A 24,591-nucleotide genomic window follows, 5' to 3' on the forward strand; every position below is an offset into this window, starting at 1 on the left:
TACCTTCTTCTTAATATCAGAGTTCTTAAAAAATTCAATATAATTTTAAAATTAAAGTCATAAAATTATCTGGCCGAAAAATTGAAGCGAACGATTAGACTTAGTTTTTTGTGCTCTTTTCAAATATGCAAACAGATTTTCAGAATTTCAATATACAGGGTGTTGTTTTAAGGTCACAATTACTTTATAATTTTTTGTTAATCTGGACCTGGATTTTTCTTGTGATTAGTATGTCGGTCGTTTGGGTTTTGGATGAGACACATGTGTACCAAATATCAAAAAAATATACAGGGGGTTCTAAAGTTATGGTTTAGGAAAGAAATTGGCAAAATCGATAAAACACCCTGTAACTCAGTTATAAAAGTCGGTAGGGCAAAAAATGTAGTATATCTAGAACCGCCTCGGTGACATGTATTCACAATTAAAGTATTTCCGTTTCCCAATGAAACACCCTGTATAATTAGTAAATCATTTTTTTTTTCGATTATAGCGCGATCTATTGACAAATATAATAAATGTTATAAATGTCACCGACGAAATGTAATCACCGACGTGCGTTTTTTCTGTCACATACAATTTAATGCGTTAGAAAGAAATCGAAAAGCTGTGACGCACTGAAAGATCCTCATGAGAAAAAGCATACAGTATGGTAGAAATGAAAGAAATAAATTCGTTATTTAGTAAACCGGCGACTTTAAGGGAAAATTCCGAAACTGGTCGATTTTTATTTTTAAATTATGATATTTTGGCATATATGTCATACTAGTGACGTCATCCATTTGGGCGTGATGGCGTAATCGATGATTTTTTTTTAATAAGAATAGTGGTCGTGTGCTAGCTCATTTGAAAGAATATTCAATTCTCTATTCAGTAATATAAACATTTACATAATTATTTATAAAGGGTGTCCAAAAAAAATTTTTAAAGTAAATTATTTGACAAAAAAAAGAAGAATGTATGTAATTTATTTAATTCAAAAAATTACATTTTACTGCTGTCATAAATCAGAAAAAATTGTTTATATTACAAATAAATGTTGCTTTTCGCTTAAATTAAATGTTCAATCTTCCAATAGGCACGTGGCTGGCGGGAGTTAGTTGAACATTTAATTTAATCGAAAAGCAATGTTTATTGCTGAAATAAACATTTTTCTTCTGTTTTCGGGTAATGTATTCTGTACTGTCTTCTTATACTATATTCTTATACTGTAGTAGGTAAAATGTATTTTGAATCAAAGAAATTACATACCTACATTCTTCTTTTTTTTGTTAAATAATTTAATTAAAAATTTTTTTTGGGCACCCTGTACAAATAGTTATGTAAATGTTTATATTACTAAATAGAAAATTGTATACCCTTTCAAATGAGCTAGCACGACCCCTATTCCCATTTAAAAAGAATCATCGATTACGTCATCACGCCCACATGGATGATGTCATTAGTATGACGTATATGCCAAAATAGGATATTTTAAGAATAAAAATCGACCTCTTTCGGCATTTTTCCTTAAAGTCACCGGTTTACGAAATAACGAATTTATTCCTTTCATTTGCACCATACTTTATAATGGATTTCTAGGGCTGTCGCTGTCGCCGCCTCTCCATACCCACTTTCCAATTTTTTCTATCGTAACGCATATTTTCGTCTAACTGCCTCGAATCCATTGCCTCTTGATTATTGTCCCTCCAGCTTCTCCGTGGTCGCCCTCTTCTTCTTCTCTCCGGTGGAAACCACTCTAATATTTTTCTCGGCCAGCGAGCCTCATTCATTCTTTTAACGTGACCGAACCATGTCAGCTGTCTCTTTTCAATATCATTTATTATAATTTTTTCCACCTTCATACGTTCTCTAATTGTTTCATTTCTTATATGTTCCAATCTCGCAACCTGACAACTTCTCCTCAAAAAGTCCATTTCTGTACTAAGTAACTTCTTTTATTTCATGCACTTATGTCCCAAACTTCTGCACCGTAGATTGTAGCGCTCTTCATTATGCTTTCATATATTATATATTCTTCTCTTTGTTTGCTTCCAGATATCTTTGTCCCATAAAATTGAATTGGGGGATCTAGTGATGTTTCTACCTTTATTGATCCTTTGTTGTATTTCATCTTCACTATTTTCCTCGTTTGTTAAATATAGCTCTGTGATAGTGAAATTCATATCTACTCGTCAATTCTCAATTAAAATGACGAAAACAAAAATATGATTCAACAATAATTATTAAATATGTATTTACCTCGTATGAAGAATTTACTTGCAGAGTCAAAAATACTGGAAGGTATACAGTTGAGACAACTAAACCGCTCAGCCATATCGCTATCACTATAAACCAATATTGTGTTCCAAAATTGTAAATCTCTGATGGTGTACCCAATATTGTTACTCCTGATATGTAACTGTAAAAAATATATATACAAATTATTTCTAAATAAACTCGTGCTTTCGGTAGTACACTTTGTATTTTACTTGAATAATATACAAAAATGAAAATATCTGTACCTACATTAAATATTAAATAAATAAAGAACTAGGTATGTCAAAATATTGGTTTTCGGTCATTCATTGTTTTTTATTAGAAAAGATAATTGCAAAAATACCCTCATTTTTTGCAGTAATTTATAAATATTAATAACTTTATTTTTTGCCTAATGTTATATTATATAACTATTTTAAATTATGTCAATTAACGAGTTATTTAAGTAAGTATACTAAATTCCAACCAGAAAGATAGTTTATAAGTTATTAAATTTTTTTATCCCAGAGAGAAATTGTTTAAACAACTGTTCTTGTACTAACAGGGTTTAATACATCTTAAAACTTAAGTCTCAAATAATTGAATGCGATCTGCTAAATATATCTAGAGGAGCTGTTAAAGCAAGACTAGTTGTTTAAATTGCTCTCTGGGATAAAAAAGTGAAATAACTTATAAACTATTTGGTCGATCCGGTTGAATTTAGCACCTTTAAATAACTCTTTAATTGACATAATTTAAAATAGTTAGATTATGTGTCATTATGCAAAAAATAAAGTTATTAATATTTATAAATTAGTGCAAAAATGAGGGTTTTTTGCAATTATCTCCGTCAATTGTTTCTGTATTTCAACATACATACTATCAAATTAAAGAACTTTTTAACGTCTACAACATTTACTGAAACATTTTTCTCTAAAATACACAAGCAACGTTTTATAGTAAAAAAACTGATTTTTTAATTCTCTATAATTGTCTAAAAAAAAAATAAGCAAAATTAACTGTACGTCTTCACGGAATTATCATCAGTTATCCCTCATCTACCGTTTAAAACTTTCAAAACCCTGTATATAGTGTAGGAAACAGGTTGAACCTTGCAAAATGAACACAAGTCCGGTTTTATTTTTTTTTTCTGTTATATCAAGGGGTGCTTATTATAAGACTAACTTTTTCTGAAAACACTTCGCCCCGGAACCCCCTTTTCCCCCCTTTAAAGGGGGTAATTTGTTGTTTTTGCGGAATGTAGCGCTTCCTGTACCTTTTACAAAAAATTTTTTTTATAGAAATATGAAGAGGACTATATTTTCTACGATTTATTTCCCGACAGCAAATGTCTATCATCCACCGTTTAGCGGGGGTGGCGCCCCAAATTTGACAAGTTTTTAAAAAAGATGTTTTAAAAAAATATATTTTTCCCTAACTGTAACGGAAATTAAGAAGAAATCCTGCGGCAATTATTCACAAATAAGTGACTGATTTTTTGGTATAGGTTTCACTTAAGGGTAATTGACCTTTTTTTAATTACAGGGTGTTACATTTTAAAAAACCCCTTTTTATACCATCTGAACCGTTTATGCTAGAGTAAAAAGACATTCAGCGATTATCCACGTACTGGTGCTATTTACAAATTTGTATAATGTACCCCATTTTTCCCCGGAACCTCCCCAAAAAAAAGGAGAATTAATAAATAAAGTGATTTTCTTGGAATCCTTCACACACAATGCCCTTAATTAATATGCTTTATATATCATTTTGTGCACGTTATTATTACCCATGCATGGACATCAAAAGCGATTTCCTAGTGTAATCCCTGTAGCAAAAAAAAATAAATAAAATGGGGGGTTGAATTTTTTTTTGTTTTTTGCTTTTTGATCCGTATGGGCATATGCTTCATCAATAATGCTTTTCAAAAATATGTATGGTTATTGCAACATCCCTGCGGAAACCACCCCTATCCTTGAAAATATACTGCAGAAACTACCCCTATCCTTTGGCGAGGATGTTTTTACGATTTTCTCATTACCTATGCATTCTTTTTAAACAAAACTTATACAAGGTTAAAGACCACTACTTACTCTAAAAATTAGGTCCCATTCATTTTTTTTGTATAAACAACCGTTACGGCACAGTGGCGCCGTAAACCTCACATATGCTTTGGCGGGCTCCAGTTTTTTTTTCGTCATCTGTTCGTTTTATTGATAAAGTACTTATGTAAAATAAAAAAACACAGTGTAACCTACAAATTATGACCTATGCACATTTTACAATCTTTGATAGGACTATGCACATTTTACAATCTTTGCGCCCCAAAGCCACAGTGGTGGCCCAAAATCAATTTGTGCATATTTTCGCCACCTACACGCATTTTATTGCATTAATGCTACCTTAATAGCACAATATTTACCATTAAGTGTCGCTAAGCAGTGGCGGATCCAGGGAGGGGTGCTAGGGGTGATCACCTCCCCCCCTCTCAAACCAAGTGATATTATATTCAAAGATTATAAAAATATTCATGGCACCCCCTCTTAACGATGCTGGATCCGCCACTGTTGCTAAAGCATACCACTTTATGCACCACTTAGTAATACGCAGCAACAATGACGTCTAATATAGTCTTAAAGTAGTGAGAAAGACTAAAACTAGACTCTGTGTATAAGAATGTGTGGTAGGAGGATACATGAGCGACGCTGCCTGTTTAACATCTGGATATAAAGTTATGACGTTTTAAATAAGAATGGCGTACTTTTTATGCTTTAGCGACAGTGGAGGATCCAGCATCGTTAAGAGGGGGATGCCAACTGGCTAAATTTCTATAAAAATAAATTAATATTTTTATAATCTTTGAATATAATATCACTTGGTTTGAGAGGGGGGAGGTGATCACCCCCGTCACCCCTCCCTGGATCCGCCACTCCTTAGCGACCACCTAAGGGTAAATATTGTGCTATTAAGGTAGCATTAATGCAATAAAATGCGTGTGGGTGGCGAAAATATGCAAAAATTGATTTTGGTCCACCACTGTGGCTTTGGGGCGCAAAGATTGTAAAATGTACATAAGTCATAATTTGTAGGTTACACTGTGTTGTTTTCTTCTACATAAGTACTTTATCGATAAAACGAACAGATGACGAAAAAAAGAACAGAAACTGGAGCCCGCCAAAGCATATATGAGGTTTACGGCGCCACTGTGCCGTAACGGTTGCTTATACGAAAAAAATGAATAGGACCTAATTTTTAGAGTAAATAGTGGTCTTTAACCTTGTATAAGTTTTGTTTAAAAAGAATGCATAGGTAATGAGAAAATCGGAAAAACATGCTCGCCAAGGGATAGGGGTAGTTTCTGCAGTATATTTTCAAGGATAGGGGTGGTTTCCGCAGGGATGTTGCAATAACCATATATATTTTTGAAAAGCATTATTGATGAAGCATATGCCCATATGGATCAAAAAGCAAAAAACAAAAAAAATTTTCAACACCCCAATTTATTTATTTTTTTTGGCTACAGGGGTTGCACTAGGAAATCGCTTTTGGTGTCCATGCATGGGTAATAATAACGTGCACAAAATGGTATATGAAGCATATTAATAAAGCGCATTGTGTGTGAAGGATTCCAAGAAAATCATTTTATCTATTAATTCTTCTTTTTTTGGGGTGGTTCCGGCGAAAAATGGGGGTGCATTATACAAATCTGTTAATAGCACCAGTACATGGGTAATCGCTGAAAGTCTTTTTACTCTAGCATAAACGGTTTAGATGGTATAAAAAGGGGTTTTTTAAAATGTAACACCCTGTAATTAAAAAACAGGCAATTACCCTTAAGTGAAACCTATACCAAAAAATCAATCAATTATTTGTGAATTATTGCCGCAGAATTTCTTCTTAATTTCCGTTACAGTTAGGGAAAAATATATATTTTTTTTACATCTTTTTTAAAAACTTGTCAACTTTGGGGCGCCACCCCCGCTAAACGGTGAATGGTAGATAGATGCTGTCGGAAAATAAATCGTAGAAAATATAGTCCTCTTCATATTAAATATGAAGAGGACTATATATTCTATAAAAGAAATTTTTTGTAAAAGGTACAGGAAGGGCTACGTTCCTCAAAAACCACAAATTACCCCCTTTAAAGAGGTGAAAAGGGGGTTCAGGGGCGAAATTTTTTCAGAAAAAGTTAGTGTTATAATAAGCACCCCTTGATATACCAGAAAAAAATAAAACCGGACTTGTGTCCATTTTGCAAGGTTCAATCTTTGTTTCCTACACTAATAACATTTTTACGTAACATCGATGATTTTTTTTTTTCAGACTGACAGGGGTAGATTATAATCTATTGATTATTATGTACTTTAGAAAGGAATTGCAACTTTAAAATGTTATCGAAAATGAGATGTGATGTTATCGAAGAATGTCTAAAATATCATGAACACCACACATAATAATTATTGATGAAGCATATGCCCATATGGATCAAAAAGCAAAAAACAAAAAAAATTTTCAACACCCCAATTTATTTATTTTTTTTGGCTACAGGGGTTGCACTAGGAAATCGCTTTTGGTGTCCATGCATGGGTAATAATAACGTGCACAAAATGGTATATGAAGCATATTAATAAAGCGCATTGTGTGTGAAGGATTCCAAGAAAATCATTTTATCTATTAATTCTTCTTTTTTTGTGGCGGTTCCGGCGAAAAATGGGGGTGCATTATACAAATCTGTTAATAGCACCAGTACATGGGTAATCGCTGAAAGTCTTTTTACTCTAGCATAAACGGTTTAGATGGTATAAAAAGGGGTTTTTTAAAATGTAACACCCTGTAATTAAAAAACAGGCAATTACCCTTAAGTGAAACCTATACCAAAAAATCAATCAATTATTTGTGAATTATTGCCGCAGAATTTCTTCTTAATTTCCGTTACAGTTAGGGAAAAATATATTTTTTTTTTACATCTTTTTTAAAAACTTGTCAACTTTGGGGCGCCACCCCCGCTAAACGGTGAATGGTAGATAGATGCTGTCGGAAAATAAATCGTAGAAAATATAGTCCTCTTCATATTAAATATGAAGAGGACTATATATTCTATAAAAGAAATTTTTTGTAAAAGGTACAGGAAGGGCTACGTTCCTCAAAAACCACAAATTACCCCCTTTAAAGAGGTGAAGAGGGGGGTTCAGGGGCGAAATTTTTTCAGAAAAAGTTAGTGTTATAATAAGCACCCCTTGATATACCAGAAAAAAATAAAACCGGACTTGTGTCCATTTTGCAAGGTTCAACCTTTGTTTCCTACACTAATAACATTTTTACGTAACATCGATGATTTTTTTTCAGACTGACAGGGGTAGATTATAATCTATTGATTATTATGTACTTTAGAAAGGAATTGCAACTTTAAAATGTTATCGAAAATGAGATGTGATGTTATTGAAGAATGTCTAAAATATTATGAACACCACACATAATAATCACGAAAATATTAAGAAAGATGACAAAAGAAACATACGGTACACTATGAAGGAAAGAAAAATGAGCTACTTTGGTCAGATATTAAGAAATGAAAAATATGAGTTGCGATTATACAAGGGAAAGTAAACGAAAAAAAAACGAGGAGACGATGCATGTCCTGATTGAAATATTTAAAGCAATGGAGTGGAAAAAGGCTGAGGTACACGAAGAGGAAGATGCACTATTTGCGTACATTACGAAGATGTCTTTTGTTACTAAAGTTAATATTTAATTAAGAATGTAAATTGTTTAAACAATTTTTAGGAATTTTTTTTGACATATTTTTTTTTATGATTATATTGGCAAACATAGGAGTGGATTATTTACAGCTGAATTTACAATGTCATGTAAATATTTGTTTAATAGTTGTCATGTTTTACAGTTGAGTCCGGGAATCTTTACCTGTGAGTCATCATTTAAAGCATACGAAATAAGTCGATGATAAGTCGGAAATCGAAATTTACTAAACGCAACAGCAAGTCACTTACTGTCACTTGCGGTTGCGTTTAGTAAATTTCAATTTCCGACTTATCATCGACTTATTTCGTATGCTTTAAATGATGGCGCACGGGTAAAGATTCCCGGACTCAACTGTATATAAGAATGCAAGCTAGCCTATACAGAGTGAGTTTTGTGTATGGAAACACTCAGTTATCTCAAAAACGGCTTGCACGATGTTTATAGGTTTTCGCAGGTAGGGATTTCCTAATGCGGCGCAGATGTTATAGTGCTAATTACATTGTTGTCAGATTTTCGGTTTTTCTGGAATTCTAACGAACTTTCTTATTTCAAATATAATACCCTGTATATTGTTTGCCTTTTGAAGTCCTTAAGAAATACTGATTATTTTTCATGTTATATTCCCTATACCTAAATGCCATAATTTTGGAGTTATTGCTACATTTATTAAAAAAAAATTAAACAAATTATAAAAATCAATTTTTTCCCCTCGGGTAGACATTATTTTACGTTCTATGGATCATTGCGAACAAAAAAGATCTTTTGTAATTTTTCACTTAAGTTAATTGTTTTCGAGTAATAAACAATTTAAAACTGAAAAAGATCGAATAATGATGATTTTCTAGGTTCAAAAACACAATTAAAGAATATAATTTTTGAAATTACGAAGTACCTAAATTCAAGCTCAACTATTTTTCTAATAGCTTGCCATAAGATTTTTTGGCTCCTTTTATTCTAAAACATTGCTTTTTAATTGTTAATGAAGTGGATATATGATAGAACAAGCAATCGGGCTGCATTAACAACTAAAAACAACGTTTTAAAATGAAACAAGCTCAAATTACTTATCGATATCTGATAAAATAAGGCTTGAATTTGAATTTGGGTATTTCGCAGTTTCAAAAATAATATTTTTTATTTGTGTTTTTGAACCTAGAAAATCGTGACTATTCGATCTTTTTCAGTTTTAAATTGTTTATAACTCGGAAACGATTAATTTTGGAGAAAAACTACAAAATATCTTTTTTGTTCACAATGGTCCAAACAACCTAAAGTAATATTTACCAGGGCCAAAAAATTGATTTTTATAATTAAAAAAAAACAAATAATAAATTATAAATATAAATAATAAATAAATAATAAATAATAAATAATAAAAAAAAATATTGCATGAAAAAATACATGAAGTGATTAAGAAAATATGGAAAGAGGAAACAATGCCGAACGAGTGGGAAATTGGACAGATTATAACGATACATAAAAAAGGCGACCAGCATGAGTGTAAGAACTACAGAGGTATTACACTATTAAACGTTGCCTATAAAATATTATCGTCAATAATACAAAAAAGGTTAACAGATGAAACAAAAAATATCATAGGACAATACCAATGCGGTTTCGTAAAAGGCAGATCAACAACAGATGCAATACATACGATTAAACAAATCATGAAAAAAGCACACGAACATCAACATGACGTAGAAATGTTATTTATAGACTTTGAACAAGCCTTTGACTCAATAAAGAGAAAGGAAATAATGAAAGCCCTAAAATATCAAGGAGTAAGTAAAAAACTAAGAAACCTAATAAAAATGTCTATGAATAAATCAAAAATAAGTATCCTAACACAAAAAGGGGAAACAGAAGAATTCGAAATAAATAAAGGAGTGAGACAAGGTGACTCACTGTCAGCAACACTATTTAACCTGACAGTAGATTTTGTGTTAAGAAAGATCCACAAGGGAAACCTAAGAGCATCAGGTTACCAACTAATCGCCTATGCAGATGATATAGCGATAGTAACAAAAACACGAAAAATCATGAAAAAATTATTAATGGAGATAGAAGAAGAGGGAAAGAAGATGGGACTAAGAATTAATGAAAAGAAAACAAAATTAATGAGACTCGGAAAAGCAGAGCAAAACAGAGAGATAAGGATAGGAAATAAAAAAATCGAGGAAGTACAGAAATTTAAATACCTGGGCGTTATGATAAATAACAAAGGGGAAAGAAAAACGGAAATCGAAGAAAGAATAACTGCGACAAACCGGGTATACCAAGCAAACAGAAAACTACTAAAGAGTAAAATATTGACCAAACAAACAAAAATGAATATATATAAAACAATAATAAGACTAATAACGATGTATGCAGCAGAAACCATGACTATGACAAAAAAGAAGAAGAGAAATTAAGGATAAATGAACGAAAGATAATAAGGACAATACTGGGTCCAGTGAGAATCGAAGAACAAGACTATAGAAGGAGAACGAATAAAGAAATTTTAGAAGAATTAAATGTGAAGATATAGTAACGAAAATAAAAGTACAAAGAACCAAATGGCTAGGTCACATATGGAGACAAGGACCAGAATCAGTATCAAAAGCTATGATATTGTGGCAACCAGGAGGAAAAAGGAGACGTGGTCGACCCAGATCGAAATGGTTAACTGAAGTAGAAGAGGACCTAAGAGGAGCAGGAATTACAAAATGGAAAGAGAGGGCAATAGACCGGAAGAAATGGAGACATATTAGTGAACAAATACAATGATCATGGGGACTGATCCACCCCGTAAAATGGATCTAGAAAGCGAAAGCGGCGAAACCCCACATGGGGTGTTAAGCCATATACTATACTAATTAAAAAAAATTTTTTAATAAATGTAGGAATAACTCCGAAATTATGGCATTTAGGTATAGGGCACGCAACATGAAAAATAATCAATACTTCTTAAGGACTTCAAAACGCAAAAAATATGCAGGGTGTTCCGTTTGAAATAATAAAGTTCATTAGATTTCCAGAAAAACTGAAAATCTGACAACAATGTAATTAGCACCATAATATCGGCCGCATTAGAAAAGCCTTACCCACCAAAATCTATAAAAATGGTGCAAGCCCTTTCCGAGATAACTGAGTGTTTCCATAGGTACATAAAACTCACTCTGTATATTATCATTAAAAGCAATATTGTTTCATATTATTTCAAGCTTCAGACCTTAATCTTTCAAATGCTGTCTATTAGGTTTCTTAATTGTTATAAACAATCAAAATACGACTTTCAAAAAAGTGTCTTCGTGCCCAATAGTCGTAGGACAATTTTTTTATTTCTTTAATCTGTGTAAAAACGCCAGCTTCCCAAATATGAAAAAATGTTAATAATTAACATTATTTTCATATTCCAATTGTTTATATAAAGAAGAATATATAAAATAAATAAGTAAAAAATATATTTAGTTCTGCAATAGTTTTGCAAAAGTTTTGCAATAGTGCAAATGGTTTTGTCTCACTTTTCTTCAATTCTTTTGATAAAATTACCCCCCCCTCTCTCTCTCTATCTCTTTCTTTCTTTCTCGTTTTCTCTTTCTCTTTCTATCTCTATCTCTTAGTTTAGCTATCCGTAGCATTATAGTAAGGTCATTTTTTTTCTGACTTGTAATTGCAAAAAAAGTTGTTTTGGATGAACAAATTGAGTAACTTTTAAACCAATAAATTGATGAATCAATCTTAAAGTTTATAGTCCAGGGCGGATCTGTTTTGAGATGGACGTTGAGAGGTGACTCAAATTTTTTTGCAAAAATTGCTTGAAAATAAATCAAATAATAATATTTGAGTTATCCTCCCTCTCAAAAAGGTCCGGAACATTGTTTAAATAATCAAAATGTCAAAAATTGAAGGAAAAATTCGATTTTTTTCTTTGTTTTTTGATTATAACTTTAAAAGTATTCATTTCCGAGAAAGTTGTACTGACATAAAAGTTGCGTAATTCAATTTACTACAATATAGAATTGGTTAAAAATTTAAAAAATAGTAACCCTAGTTGCAAAATAGCAATAATTGCGAAAAAACCATACAAAAACAAGTATTCGCATTTTACGTTTTTCAACCATTTATGCTACACTTAGGAGCTTCATATTTCTCCCTGAAAAACTTTATGATACAGTAAAACAATACTGTAAATTTCATTAAGATCGGTTCAATAGATTTTGCAAAATAAATTTTGCAATACAGCTTTCGCAAAAAAAATTCATTTTTTCAAAATGTTACAGGACTGAAAGTAAAGCAGATAGCAAGTTGAATTTTTTTTTTGCTTATAGAAATGTACTCTACCTTTCATTTGCAATTTTCAAAATTAAAATCGATTAATTACCACGGCGTCAGAAAATTTTTGAAATAAACAATAATTTTTGGTGCTACGCGCAGGACAGCTGTGTTCGATTCACACAGGTTGATTTCCACCAAAATTTCTTCTAATCTTTATCTAATATATTACTTTCTTACTCTATATTTTGTTGTATTTTAATATTTTAATTCCACAAAAATCAAACTAATTTTATTATTGTTTGTGAAATATTGTTTAAACAATTGAATATGTTTAAAAATAATAAACTTTTATTATTTAAGTTAAAATATATGAACAAAGAAAGTTTTTGCTAATAAAAGTGTTATTTCAAAGGATAGAGTATGTGTTTTTATTTTGCAATAAACAAATTTATTTATTTATATCAAAATGTCATAAAAATTAAAATGTATCAATCATTATAAAAGGTCATTGAAATGCCCAATCAGAGCAACCTATCCGCTGTCCTGCGCGTAGCACCAATAATTAATGCTTATTTAAAAAAATTCCTGACGCCGTGGTGTTAAGCGATTTTAATTTTGCAAAATTGCAAATGAATGGTACAGTACACTTCTATGTGCACAAAAATTTTCAACTTGCTATCTGCTTTATTTTCAGTCCTGTAACATTTTGAAAAAATGAATTTTTTTTACGAAAGCTGGATTGCAAAATTTATTTTGCAAAATCTATTGAACCGATCTTAATGAAATTTACAGTATTGTTTTACTGTATCATAAAATTTTTCAAGGTGAAATATGAAGGTACTAAGTGTAGCATAAATGGTTGAAAAACGTAAAATGCGAATACTTGTTTTTGTATGTTTTTTTCAAAATTATTGCTATTTTGCAACAATTGTATTTCTTAAATTTTTAACTAATTCTATATTATAGGAAATTTAATTACGCAACTTTTATGTCAGTACAACTTTTCTCGGAAATGAATACTTTTAAAGTTATAATCAAAAAACCAAGAAAAAAATCGAATTTTTCCTTAATTTTTTGACATTTTGTTTATTTAAACAATGTTCCGGACCTTTTTGAGAGGGAGGATAACTCAAATATTATTATTTGATTTATTTTCAAGCAATTTCTGCAAAAAAATTTGAGTCACCTCTCAACGTCCAAATGTACTAATATTTTTACAGATCCGCCCTGGTCTATTAACCGCATTGTTAATAAAAGTATAAGAACTCAGGCTTTATCAAGGTTGTAGGTTTATTATCACAATAGTTATTAACATTGATTTAAACTGAAAAATTCTTAGGTTTTTTTACAGTTTACTAAGCAACAAATCAACATTTTTAAATGCTGTTTTATCAAATAATTACAGTGGAACCTCGATAAGTCGGATTAATCGGGACCACAACCGATCCGGGTTATCGAAAATCCGGGTTAGCCGGAGAATATGGTAAAAATTAATAAAATACGTTATACTTAGAGATAAACTCCATTATAAATGCCAAAACATGAAATCCATATGCACGGTACATCTAAATTACATACAGTTGTATATAGTATTGTTTATTTCTTGGTAAAAAACTCAGTCGAAGTGAAAAAATTTTTGTTTTGTCTGATGAAAATCGGTCCGGGTCAGCCGGACTTCCGGGTTATCGGGGGTCGACTTATCAGGGTTCCACTGTAGCTCTAAATCCTTTAATCATGCTTTACTCTTTATTGGTACACGAAAATTTTTAAAATTGTGCATTCTTAGCCTTAATATATCAATAATTTAAAAAATATTGTTCTGAAGATATTTATTTGTGGCATTTATGTAGTTTATTATTCTAAATGGGAAATAAGCCAAAGTTTACCTCCAAAAATGATTTAATTGACGTTTCGACTTCCACCTCGGACGTCCTTATCAAAATACGATAATGGCGTATTTTGATAATGACGTCCAAGGTGGAAGTCGAAACGTCAATAAAATCTTTTTTAAGTGAAATTATGGCTTATTTCCCACTTAAAATAATTTTAAAAAATCTCCAAGCTTAAACCCACTGCAGGAAATATAGAGGTTTTGAATATTGAGGTCCATAAAACTGAAAAAACTTGTCAGATACCTGGGGTCAGAGTCATGAGAATATCTTATTTATCAAGACTACTATACTAAATTTAAATAAGACCTGCACTGTATGTAAACAGTAAACTGTGTATTATTAATATCACTTTTTCTCTTTTATCGATTATTAGATTTTATTGTATAGTATATAAATTATTGCAGCCAATGAATATATAGATAGTGAAAAAATAGTCTAATTATTTAAATTATTGAATAATTTAAGCGATTATATAAGTAATTGTTATCTAAAAATATTCAAAACCTTAACCAAATAGCCACCTCGTACGTTGCTGGTGACGAAATCGCTGTCAACTAATGTTTACGTCCAGTGCGTATGGTATGCGAATAAACTGTATTATATAATGTATATTATATTATATCTCTACCAACAACTTCCACAATTTTTTTGTTGGGTATTTAAATCGGTCCTGAACGGTTGTCGTGTGGCATTTTTAATTTAGATATTATTTTATATTAGTCTAGTAAAATAAAATTACACTACATGTAAATCAAAATGTAAATTCGTATACAGGTTGAAACAAATTTTATATCAACGTTTAGGTGGGTACAAAGATATTTTAAGAAAGTATCCAAATCATACAAGGGCATCATTGTTTAAATAATTAAATAAAAAAGGGTCATTTTTGCAAAACAATTACTTTTTTAACTGCTGAGGTCATTCAATTAGGTACTAATGAAGGTATATAAGATTGTGTTCTGCAAAGTTGAACGGTAAATCTTTCACATAACCAGGGCCGTGTCGTGCTATGATGCGGCGAGGCAGTCGCATCAGGCGGCATCACTAGGGGGCGGCATAATCAGAGGGAGCGTTCAAGTATTACGTAACGCGATTTTATTGCGTAACGCAATTTTTGAAGATTTTTGACCCCCCCCCCCAACCTGCGTTACGTAATACTTGAACGGCACCAAAGTAAAAAAAATTGTCAGATTGTGTAAAAATGTTGTTAGAATATATAGAAAAGATGAACAGTTGCAGACAATATGGTTAATGAAAATTTAATGAAATTGCAGAAAATTTTGATATAAGTTCCGAATTTCCAGCTAAAATTGAAATTCGAGCCAGGAGGAAATAGCTTTTATTTGATTACGAAAAATCTGTGAACGAGCTCTTAACAGATAAAGCTAAAAATTTAAAATAAATTGGTTCATTTATATTTTAGACATTGCCGTTAAGTGGGTAGACATTAACCTATTAATTTACATTCTATTTATTCTTTCCCACCTTTAGATGTATCAGAGGAGTATGTCAACTACAATTGTCACTGTCAGAGTGGCAGTTGCCAAACTCGTCCGATACGTGTAAAGGTGGGAAACAATAAATATAATGTAAACTTAAAGGGTAATATCGCTAAATTTCCAAGCTCGATTAGTTTCATTTCTTTTTATCACACAACTTAATACGTTTTCCATCTTTTGTGCTATTTTGCCGGTTATTAGCGCACTCATCACTGTATTTCATTTAATTTAATACCTAATACTTATGTTTTGTTTTCAAAATAAAATGTTTTGTTAATTTTGTGCAGTTTAATTTAATAAAAATAAATGTTTAAGTTTCAATAATATATTTAAGAGGCGGCATTTCGAAGACTTGCATCATATTGAAAAGATATACCGCACGGCCTTGCACATAACACCTACTAAATTAAATTTGACCCCCTATTTATTTAAATAATTATAAGTAAAACTTTAAAAACAAACTTGCAAAAAATTATTTTTAGCGTTTTAAATAAACACTATAAAATATCTTATTTTACAGGAGAAGTTGCGCTATGTTATCAATATTAATAAAAAAAAATTGATCCAAAAATATTTAATATTTTTTGAGATACAGTAGAACCTCGATTATCCGGATGCAAATTATCCGTGCTGCGTATTATCCGTGCTATGATTTTCTATTACTAGAGTTGCATTTTTGAGGTTTTATCAAAATAGCGTCATCGTAAATCAGTTGACGGAAACTCTATATGACTAAAAAGAGACTCATAATGAAAGATTTATTTTTTCTGTTATCTTTTTATGGTAGGTAAACATGTAAGTATGTGTATACGTACATATGTATTATACTTAAAAAATACATGTTCGGATTATCCGTGCTTTTCAATTATCCGTGCCACCTCCGGTCCCAAAGAGCACGAATAATCGGGGCTCTACTGTATTCAACTTTGCAGAAAAAAATCCCATAGACCTTCATTAATAAGTGAATTACCTCAGCAGTGAAAAAAGTATTTTTTTTTTGCAAAAATGACCCCTTTTTAATTATTTAAACAATGATCCTCTTGTATGATCTGGATACTTTCTTGAAAATATCTTTTGTACCCACCTAAACTGTGACATAAAATTTGTTTTAACCTGTACGAATTTACATTTTGACTTTTTTTTATTTTATTAGGCTATATGGGATTAAACCGCCATTGCTTATACCTAATGATAATTACATTTTATATTTGCTTTGATGATTAAATTTCCAACCTCGGAAATATGTACTTTTCCAAAAAATTCTAAAATAAAAATTATAATTGACATTAATGAGCTAATAAATCACCATAATTGGAGTGTAATTTTCCTAGTCACGACGAATTTGCTTGATTATTTTATTCAGAGATTCTGACTAAAAGAAGCCTACAAGAATAAAAATTACAGCGATTATGTTTTGATGATTTTAACTTCCAATCGTATAGTAAGATATTTGATCACGTGTTTAATTCTGTCCAATCAGATTAAAATTATACTGAGAATTATCTACTGTAGAAAACTACCGATAGAATTTTTTTAAGTAGACTGTTTCTGTTTAAGGCCGGTCGTCCTTTGGATGCGTTTTCGTCCGAATTGCCTTCGTCAGAAATCGAACGAAGAAGTGCGAATTAGCCCGTTTCATTGAAACCTATTACCTATCGTACACTGCGTCCGAACTGCGTCGTACGAGTTCGGACGAAAACATGCGATGTGCGATCTATCCGAAAGAAATGGGATAGTTCGCAGTTGTTATGACGAATTGATAGTCGATTTGTAACAGACCGAGATGGATGTTGAAAAATTAATTACTTTAATTTATGAAAAAAAGCCTCTGAGGGATATGACCGACAAATCATATCACATGAGAGACATAAATAGAAAATTGTGGCAAGAAGTGGCAGTTGAAATGAATACTACGGGTAAGTTAAATCAAATTTATGTCTCAGGTACGATATATTTGCAAACAAACAAATAGACCGGTCTAGTTAGACTCAAAAATAGGAGTGAGGCTACAATAATTACCATCAAGCTGAAAATTGGCAGGATTGTTCAAAATACCATTATAAATGAAATCTAAAAAGTCCTCATAAATCCGACCCGTGCTAAAAAATGTACGCGGGGTCAAAGGTCACCAAATATGGTTTTTAGCGATTTTCAGCGAAACGGTAAGTTTTATCGTAATATTATGAAAAAACAAAAAAAAATGTAGATATTTGAAACACACTCAGTGATCAAAAGATCCACAGGTACTGGTTTAACGACCACTCGTACGAAATAAAAACAAATGAAATAGATAATGTGGAAAAATCCCCTTACGAATAATTCACACATCCACCATTTCGGGCTGGGAAAAATTTTTTGAATAGAATCAACAATCAAGACATGTTATTTAATCCCCGTTTAGGCTTGAGCCTCTTCAGGGAATAGAATCAAAGATCCAAACACCAGTTCTTAGAAATGTGTTTCGCCCTCTTCAACCTCTCTGGGCTCATCAGTAAAGATGAGAAGTTGAATATCTTTAGACACATTCCAATCAAAAAACAACATTCGAGTCCTAGACATAGCAGGAGCGTAAATCTACGCCCAACCTGAAAATGACAGTCTCAAGTTTTAATTCCCTAATTACTTTAGAGTAAGTAAGATAATGTTTATGAAAAAATGGTGGATGTGTGAATTATTCGTAAGGGGATTTTTCCACATTCTCTATTTCATTTGTTTTTATATCGTAAAATTAGCTCTAACAAAAAAATGTAGGTTAGATAATTATCTATAAAAAATAACTTAATAGTTTTTTTTCCTAAGAGCCACTGATTTTGAGATACAACGATTCAAAGAGTTGAAAGACTTCTAATCGTCATAATATATATTATGTATTAGTACACAAGGTATATACATCACTGAAGCTGTAATACAAGTAAACATAATATTCTATCGGTCAACTTAACTTATATTGCACATAATAATATAAGATTATAAATATGTTAATGTTTCTGCTATACAGCTTGCGGTCTACTGAGGGATGCAATGTATAAGCTGTATTATATTACAGTGCCAACAAAAAAATCTTTACAAAGTGAATGTAACGCGAAAATAATAAGAATTATTTAAATTTTACGGCTTAATCCAAACAAAAATAGTAAATTGATATGACAAAGTATTAACTTATAATAATTCTTTTTATTTATGCGCCTTAGTTCAATTTTTAAAGATGGGTTTTGTCGGAATAAACACGTTCGTCGGCTAATCTAATCACACTACCTATTCTCAGTGGCGTGCTGGCCATATAAATGAATCGGTGGAATCACCGAGAGGCCGCGGCCTCTTGAGGCCGATCAGATAGGTTTTTTTCACAAAAATTTTTAGATGTAACAAAAAAAATATTTTTTAATTTCTAATCGAATTTTAATTTTGCTAATAATATTAATAAAACATTTTTAAAAAATTTAAATTTTTTTAATGGTAAAATACAGTTAAATAAATAAAGTAAGTAAATGAATAAGACTCAATATACATAAATAGATTGCTACAGATAATATTTATTTTCATACATACAAGTATGTCCCTATATTTATGGTTTTCCAATTTCCTTAAACATGTATGTACTCAGCAAAATAAAAAATGTCTTGCAAATTTTTTTCCGAATTATTGGAAGTATTGAAAAACGATTTGATCAAGACAAATCGTTTTATGATATTATATGAAGAACTCGTGGATTCTGCTGATAAATGGATTGTATTAAAAAATAGGATTTTGCAAAATACTGAAATTATAGAAGATCGAGTTAATGATGAATATGTTCAGTGTACAGAAATTATGAAGGATGATATTAATATTAATCTTACTGATAATGAACATGAAGTAACAAATGACAATGTTGTTGATATTGTGAAAACTTCACCTCCGTGTGGTACTAAAAAATATATGTATAAAGATTGTATAGCTTGCTGTTACGCTGTTTTGCATAAGTACAACTTATATCAGTGTACCTATCCAAATTTAAATAGTATATAAGCATTTATTAACTCTTTCAGTGACACAGAAATATTGCGAAAGAAGCTTTTCAACGTTGAAATACATAAAAAATCAGTTAGAAGTACTTTAACACAAGATCACTTGGAAACATTTATGCTAATCGGTATAGAAAAATAAGCTTTGTATGAGCTTAAAAATGATGAAATAATCGACGAATTTGCTCAAAAATCTACTTTAATGCGAAAATTATTGGTCGAGAGTTAAGTTATTATTTTATAAAATAATTGCAAAAGAATGTTTAGATTATTGTGTTGTAATAACATTTTAAATATTGTTGAATTAAAGTATTTGCACTGTACTTGTATTTTGTACTCTCTTGTATAATCAATTTACTAAAATTCAACTTAATACATGATTGAAAAATTCTCAAAATTTGATTTTATTCAGGAAATCATGGTTTCTGTCTTACTGCATACAATATTCGCATACATGTCATTTATTATTTGTAAAATTTTATTCTTAAATAAAAAAATATAGCAAATTAAAAAAATCATTGAGTTTAAAGTTGTATGTTTGATTTAAAAATAATTTATATTTTTTTTTTGTTTTATAAATAACGAATAAAACATCCTGATAATAGAAGGTAAAATGATGGGAGGCCGCTTTTCTATAAAATCACCGGGCCGCTTGAAAAGTTCCAGCACGCCGCTGCCTATTCTTTTCTCAGAAGGGTTTGAACATAATAATGAAAGACAACTTTCTAGGCAAAATGTTTATTGCTAAATACTAATAAATACTTATGCAAATTACATCGTAATCTTCCTGGGTGGGTAGATGACACCCTCATGGTACCCTTCAGGTAGATGACACCCTCGAAGTATTAATTAGTCTTGAGTACTACTAAGTTATTTCCAACGGAATTAGCTTTCTTCTCTCTATGTATGGAGCGCCTAAGAAAACTAAGTGCTTAGATAAGTTTCGATATGCATGTTTTTTAAAAGTACTCGAAACAAAAAAGAAGTGTCTTGTATTCCTCCAACCTCAGCGGTTGCTCATCAACATCTTTTTCGGGTATATTACAGTTCAAGTGTGGCTTGGTTATCAGCTAGATCCAAAAGACTGGGGATGGAAATTAGTCGACAGTTCATTAGAACCAATTCAAAATTTACTCCCACCTGCGCCGGAAAAACTCCTTAACACAATTTTTTGCAACTGTAAAAAGGGATGTAGCGCTAAATGTGGTTGCAAAAAAGTTTTACTGTTTTGTTCGGTAGCATGCACTAATTGTCAAAACCGGTCGTGCTCCAATGTTGAATCACCAACAATTGAGGATTCATTTGATTCTATCGAGGGACCATGCGATGTGTCATTATTGGGACAATTTACTTGCACCCAGGATGAACAAAAAGAAAAAGAAGAAGAAGAAGAACGAGAAGAAGGAGAAGAAGAAGAACTAGAAGATGAGGAAGAAGAACAATGAGAAGAAGAACAAGGGAAGCAGAAGTATTAGAAAATTATGAACCAGTTTGATAAATTTCCCTTTTTTTTAATTTATACCGCTTTATATAACTTTTATCATTTTTAACCATTGCTAATATCAATTATTAAATAGCTTTAAATTAAACAGAATAGGCCTACTGGAGAAACCACGTTAAAATAACGCGCTAAGTACACTACCTCAAAGGTGGTGTGGAAACGTGTGAGCATATTATGACGATTACCACTTTTTGAATCGTTATATCTCAAAAACGGTGGCTCTCAGGAAAAAAAGTAATGAGATATGTTTTATAGATAATTGTCTAATCTACATTTTTTGTTGAGAATAATTTTACGATAAAACTTACCGTTTCACTGAAAATCGCTAAAAACCATATTTGGTGACCTTTGACCCCGCGTAAAATTTTTAGCACGGGTCGGATTTAAGACGACTTTTTAGATTTCATTTATTATGGTATTTTGAACAATCCTGCCAATTTTCAGCTTGATGGTAATTTTTGTAGCCTCCGATGCGTAAGTTGACCGGAGTAAAAATATTTGTCTTTGTTTTTTATAATGTAGCAAAGGCATGTAAGGCCCAGTGAAATCCGAAATGTATTTGAATATTTTATTGATTTAAAATTATGCATTATACAATTCTTGAGATGAAAAAAAAATTTTAAATTTATCTCTGATATCATAAGCTGAACTGGTACCTCTGTTTTCACCCAAGGTTCCAAATCTTCCCGTTCTTGAATGTGTTTGATCAGGGATTTGCTCAAATGTACAAGCTACTTGCTGCTCTCCTTCTCTATTAATTATAATGTTATGCAACAGGCATATGCATTTAATAAGTTTATCGGCAGATTCGGGATTTACTTCAATTGATTTTTGTAATAATCTCCATTTGCTACTCATAATTCCGAATGAACATTCAACAACTTGTCTTGCTCGAGACAAACGCTCATTAAAAATTATTTCTGAAGGTCCTAATTTTGATACTGGAAAAGGTCTCATTAAATAGGTTTTGAGTGGATAAGCTTCATCTCCCAAAAGAACATGAGGTACTGTAATATTTGTTCCCGGCAGTGGACAATGTCCTTGTAACACTTAATCCTCCGTTTTCAAGGTTTTGGCAAAGATTTGAATGCGAAAAATACCACCGTCACTTTTTTTACCGTATGCTCCCACATCAGTTGCTATAAATTTGTAGTTTGGTCCAGCAACAGCTTGTAAAACAATTGAGAAGTATTGTTTGTAGTTCCGATATATGCTTCCGGAGTGCTTTGGATTCTGTATGCGTATGTGTTTCCCATCTATGCATCCAACACAGTTTGGAAATTTCCACTTATTCCAAAATTCTTTAGATATAGACTCCATGTCTACATTTTTCGGAAATGGCATATGTACAGTACCCAACTTGTCCCAAATAGCATCACACGTTTCATAAACAATTCTACCCACCGTGACGTCTGATATTCGAAACGAATACCCCAATGTCCTGAACGAGGAGCCCGTTGCCAAATACCTAAAAAAAACGTGATTAATTGTAACGATTTTTTTTGTTTCAGTTGATGGAGTAAAAAATAAATGGAGGGGGCTGCGAGACACATTCCGAAAGGAATTCAACAAGTCGAAAAAACAGAAATGTGGAGATGGTGCAGAATCGGTAGTTACCTCCAAATGGCCATATTACAAAATACTGTTGTTTTTATCTAAAACTGTTGAGCGACGTAACCTGCATGGCAATATATCTCCGCAAGAGGAAAGCAATAACAACTCTTCTTCCGAGTCAGAATCGACATTGGAAGCTGCAGACAATGCATACTCTCAATCAACCATTCAGGAGTCATCACAACAAATTGTAAATACAGATATACACCAGCCATCCACATCAGGTAATAAGTTTACAAGTACATTCAGAACACCTAGTAGAACAACTTTGCAAAGTAAGAAAAACACAAAAAATCGTCTGAAATATGCTAAGAATTCCGAGACAAATTCAGTAGACGACAAGTTCCTCGAAATAGAAAGAGCCAAATTGGAAATATTGTCCCAACATAAAAATAGAGAAGACAGTGACAGTGAACGCCAATTCCTACTGAGTCTCCTACCCTTTTTAAAGGCTGTACCTCAAGATCGACAATTGCTGGTGAGAAGTAAGTTGCAGCAAGTATTTCTTGAAGAAGAACAATTATCTACAAGAGACGTGGCCGGAGCAGCATATCGTTCCAATGAAACAATTACATCAACACCGTTGCCTTCTCCAATGTCTTACACGGACACCGATTCCTCCAGAGCGTCATTCTATTGTAATGACTTAGTATCAACACCACATCATTCTTCATCTTTGCAAAATACAGAATCTTTCGGGGTCTCACAATAAGTCTCACAATAAGGTCTCAAGTGAAAGAAGAGAAGATGTTTCCTATCAACAGCCGTTGTCCATTCAGAAGTATATTTCTCATTTCAGCGCATAAAACAATGTATTTCTGTTCTTTGTATTTTTAAATAATAAAATTGAAAATGTTGGAACTATTGTATTTATAACTTACTTTAGAGTCACACTCAATCGTTCTTCTGGTGAAATGGTCTCACGGAAATTCGAAATTTTTTCTCTTATGGCATCTAAAATATAGTTAAATGTATCCTGATTCATGCGATAGTATTCAAAAAACTTTTTCTCGGCCTTCTTCAAATCATCATATAAATGATGAAATTCTCCGAATTCTTTTCGTTTTGCTAATATGTCATTAACCCAACACTCTTTTCTTTTTAATTTTAATCGCCGTCTAAGAAAACTATTTTCCAAAAGAAAATGATCCATATTATTGACAATTATTATAGTATGCTTATTTAATAAATCATTACATACGGCTGACTTCGTACAATGCGAAAACTTGTCTAGTGGACGATACCACATATGCGAAATCTGACGAAATTATTCCTCCAATTTCTGACGAAAATAATTCGGACAAAAACGCATCCAAAGGACGACCGGCTTAATGCAACCAGTTTCCTAGTTTTGACAACTGTCACATTTAAGAAAATATCCATAATATACGTATTAAAAAATAATCTTACGAATATCACACGACAGTAAGAATAAATAAGAAAATAATGCTTCATTTTTACTCAAATTTGTTGTCATTGGACAATAGGCACTCGAGCCCTGCGGGCTCTCGTGTGTATTGCCAGACAACAAATTTTCGAAAAACTGTCGCATTATTTTCAATTTATTCTCACTCTCTTGTGATATTATACCCGATTATTTTTTGATGATTTTAACTTCCAATCGTATAGTAAGATATTTGAACACGTGTTTAATTCTGCCCAATCAGATTAAAATTATACTGAGAATTATCTACTGTAGAAAATTACCGATAGAATTTTTTTAAGTAGATTGTTTCTATTTAATGGCACCAGTTTCCTAGTTTTGACAACTGTCACATTTAAGAAAATATCCATAATATACGCATTAAAAAATAATCTTACGAATA

At 31.7% G+C, this 24,591-nt stretch overlaps 2 protein-coding genes across 6 annotated transcripts in view; one reads left to right on the plus strand and one right to left on the minus strand.

Moving 5' to 3' along the window:
- The window catches only part of LOC126890780 (sodium-coupled monocarboxylate transporter 1), a 315,978-nt gene that overhangs the window by 117,881 nt on the left and 173,506 nt on the right, over positions 1-24,591 (minus strand). For all 5 annotated transcript variants that reach the window (XM_050659968.1, XM_050659969.1, XM_050659972.1 and 2 more), the window contains exon 3: positions 2,239-2,398. In XM_050659968.1, the coding sequence (XP_050515925.1) occupies positions 2,239-2,398 (160 nt within the window). The remainder of the gene's footprint in view (positions 1-2,238; positions 2,399-24,591) is intronic.
- On the plus strand, positions 17,264-23,556 carry LOC126890781 (uncharacterized). The gene is made up of 2 exons (XM_050659973.1): positions 17,264-17,562; positions 22,663-23,556. The coding sequence occupies exons 1-2, from the start codon at positions 17,430-17,432 to the stop codon at positions 23,475-23,477; spliced, it is 948 nt and encodes a 315-aa protein (XP_050515930.1). The 5' UTR covers positions 17,264-17,429; the 3' UTR covers positions 23,478-23,556.

This window comes from Diabrotica virgifera, chromosome 8 (genome assembly GCF_917563875.1).
Source record: "Diabrotica virgifera virgifera chromosome 8, PGI_DIABVI_V3a".
NCBI lineage: Eukaryota > Metazoa > Arthropoda > Insecta > Coleoptera > Chrysomelidae > Diabrotica > Diabrotica virgifera.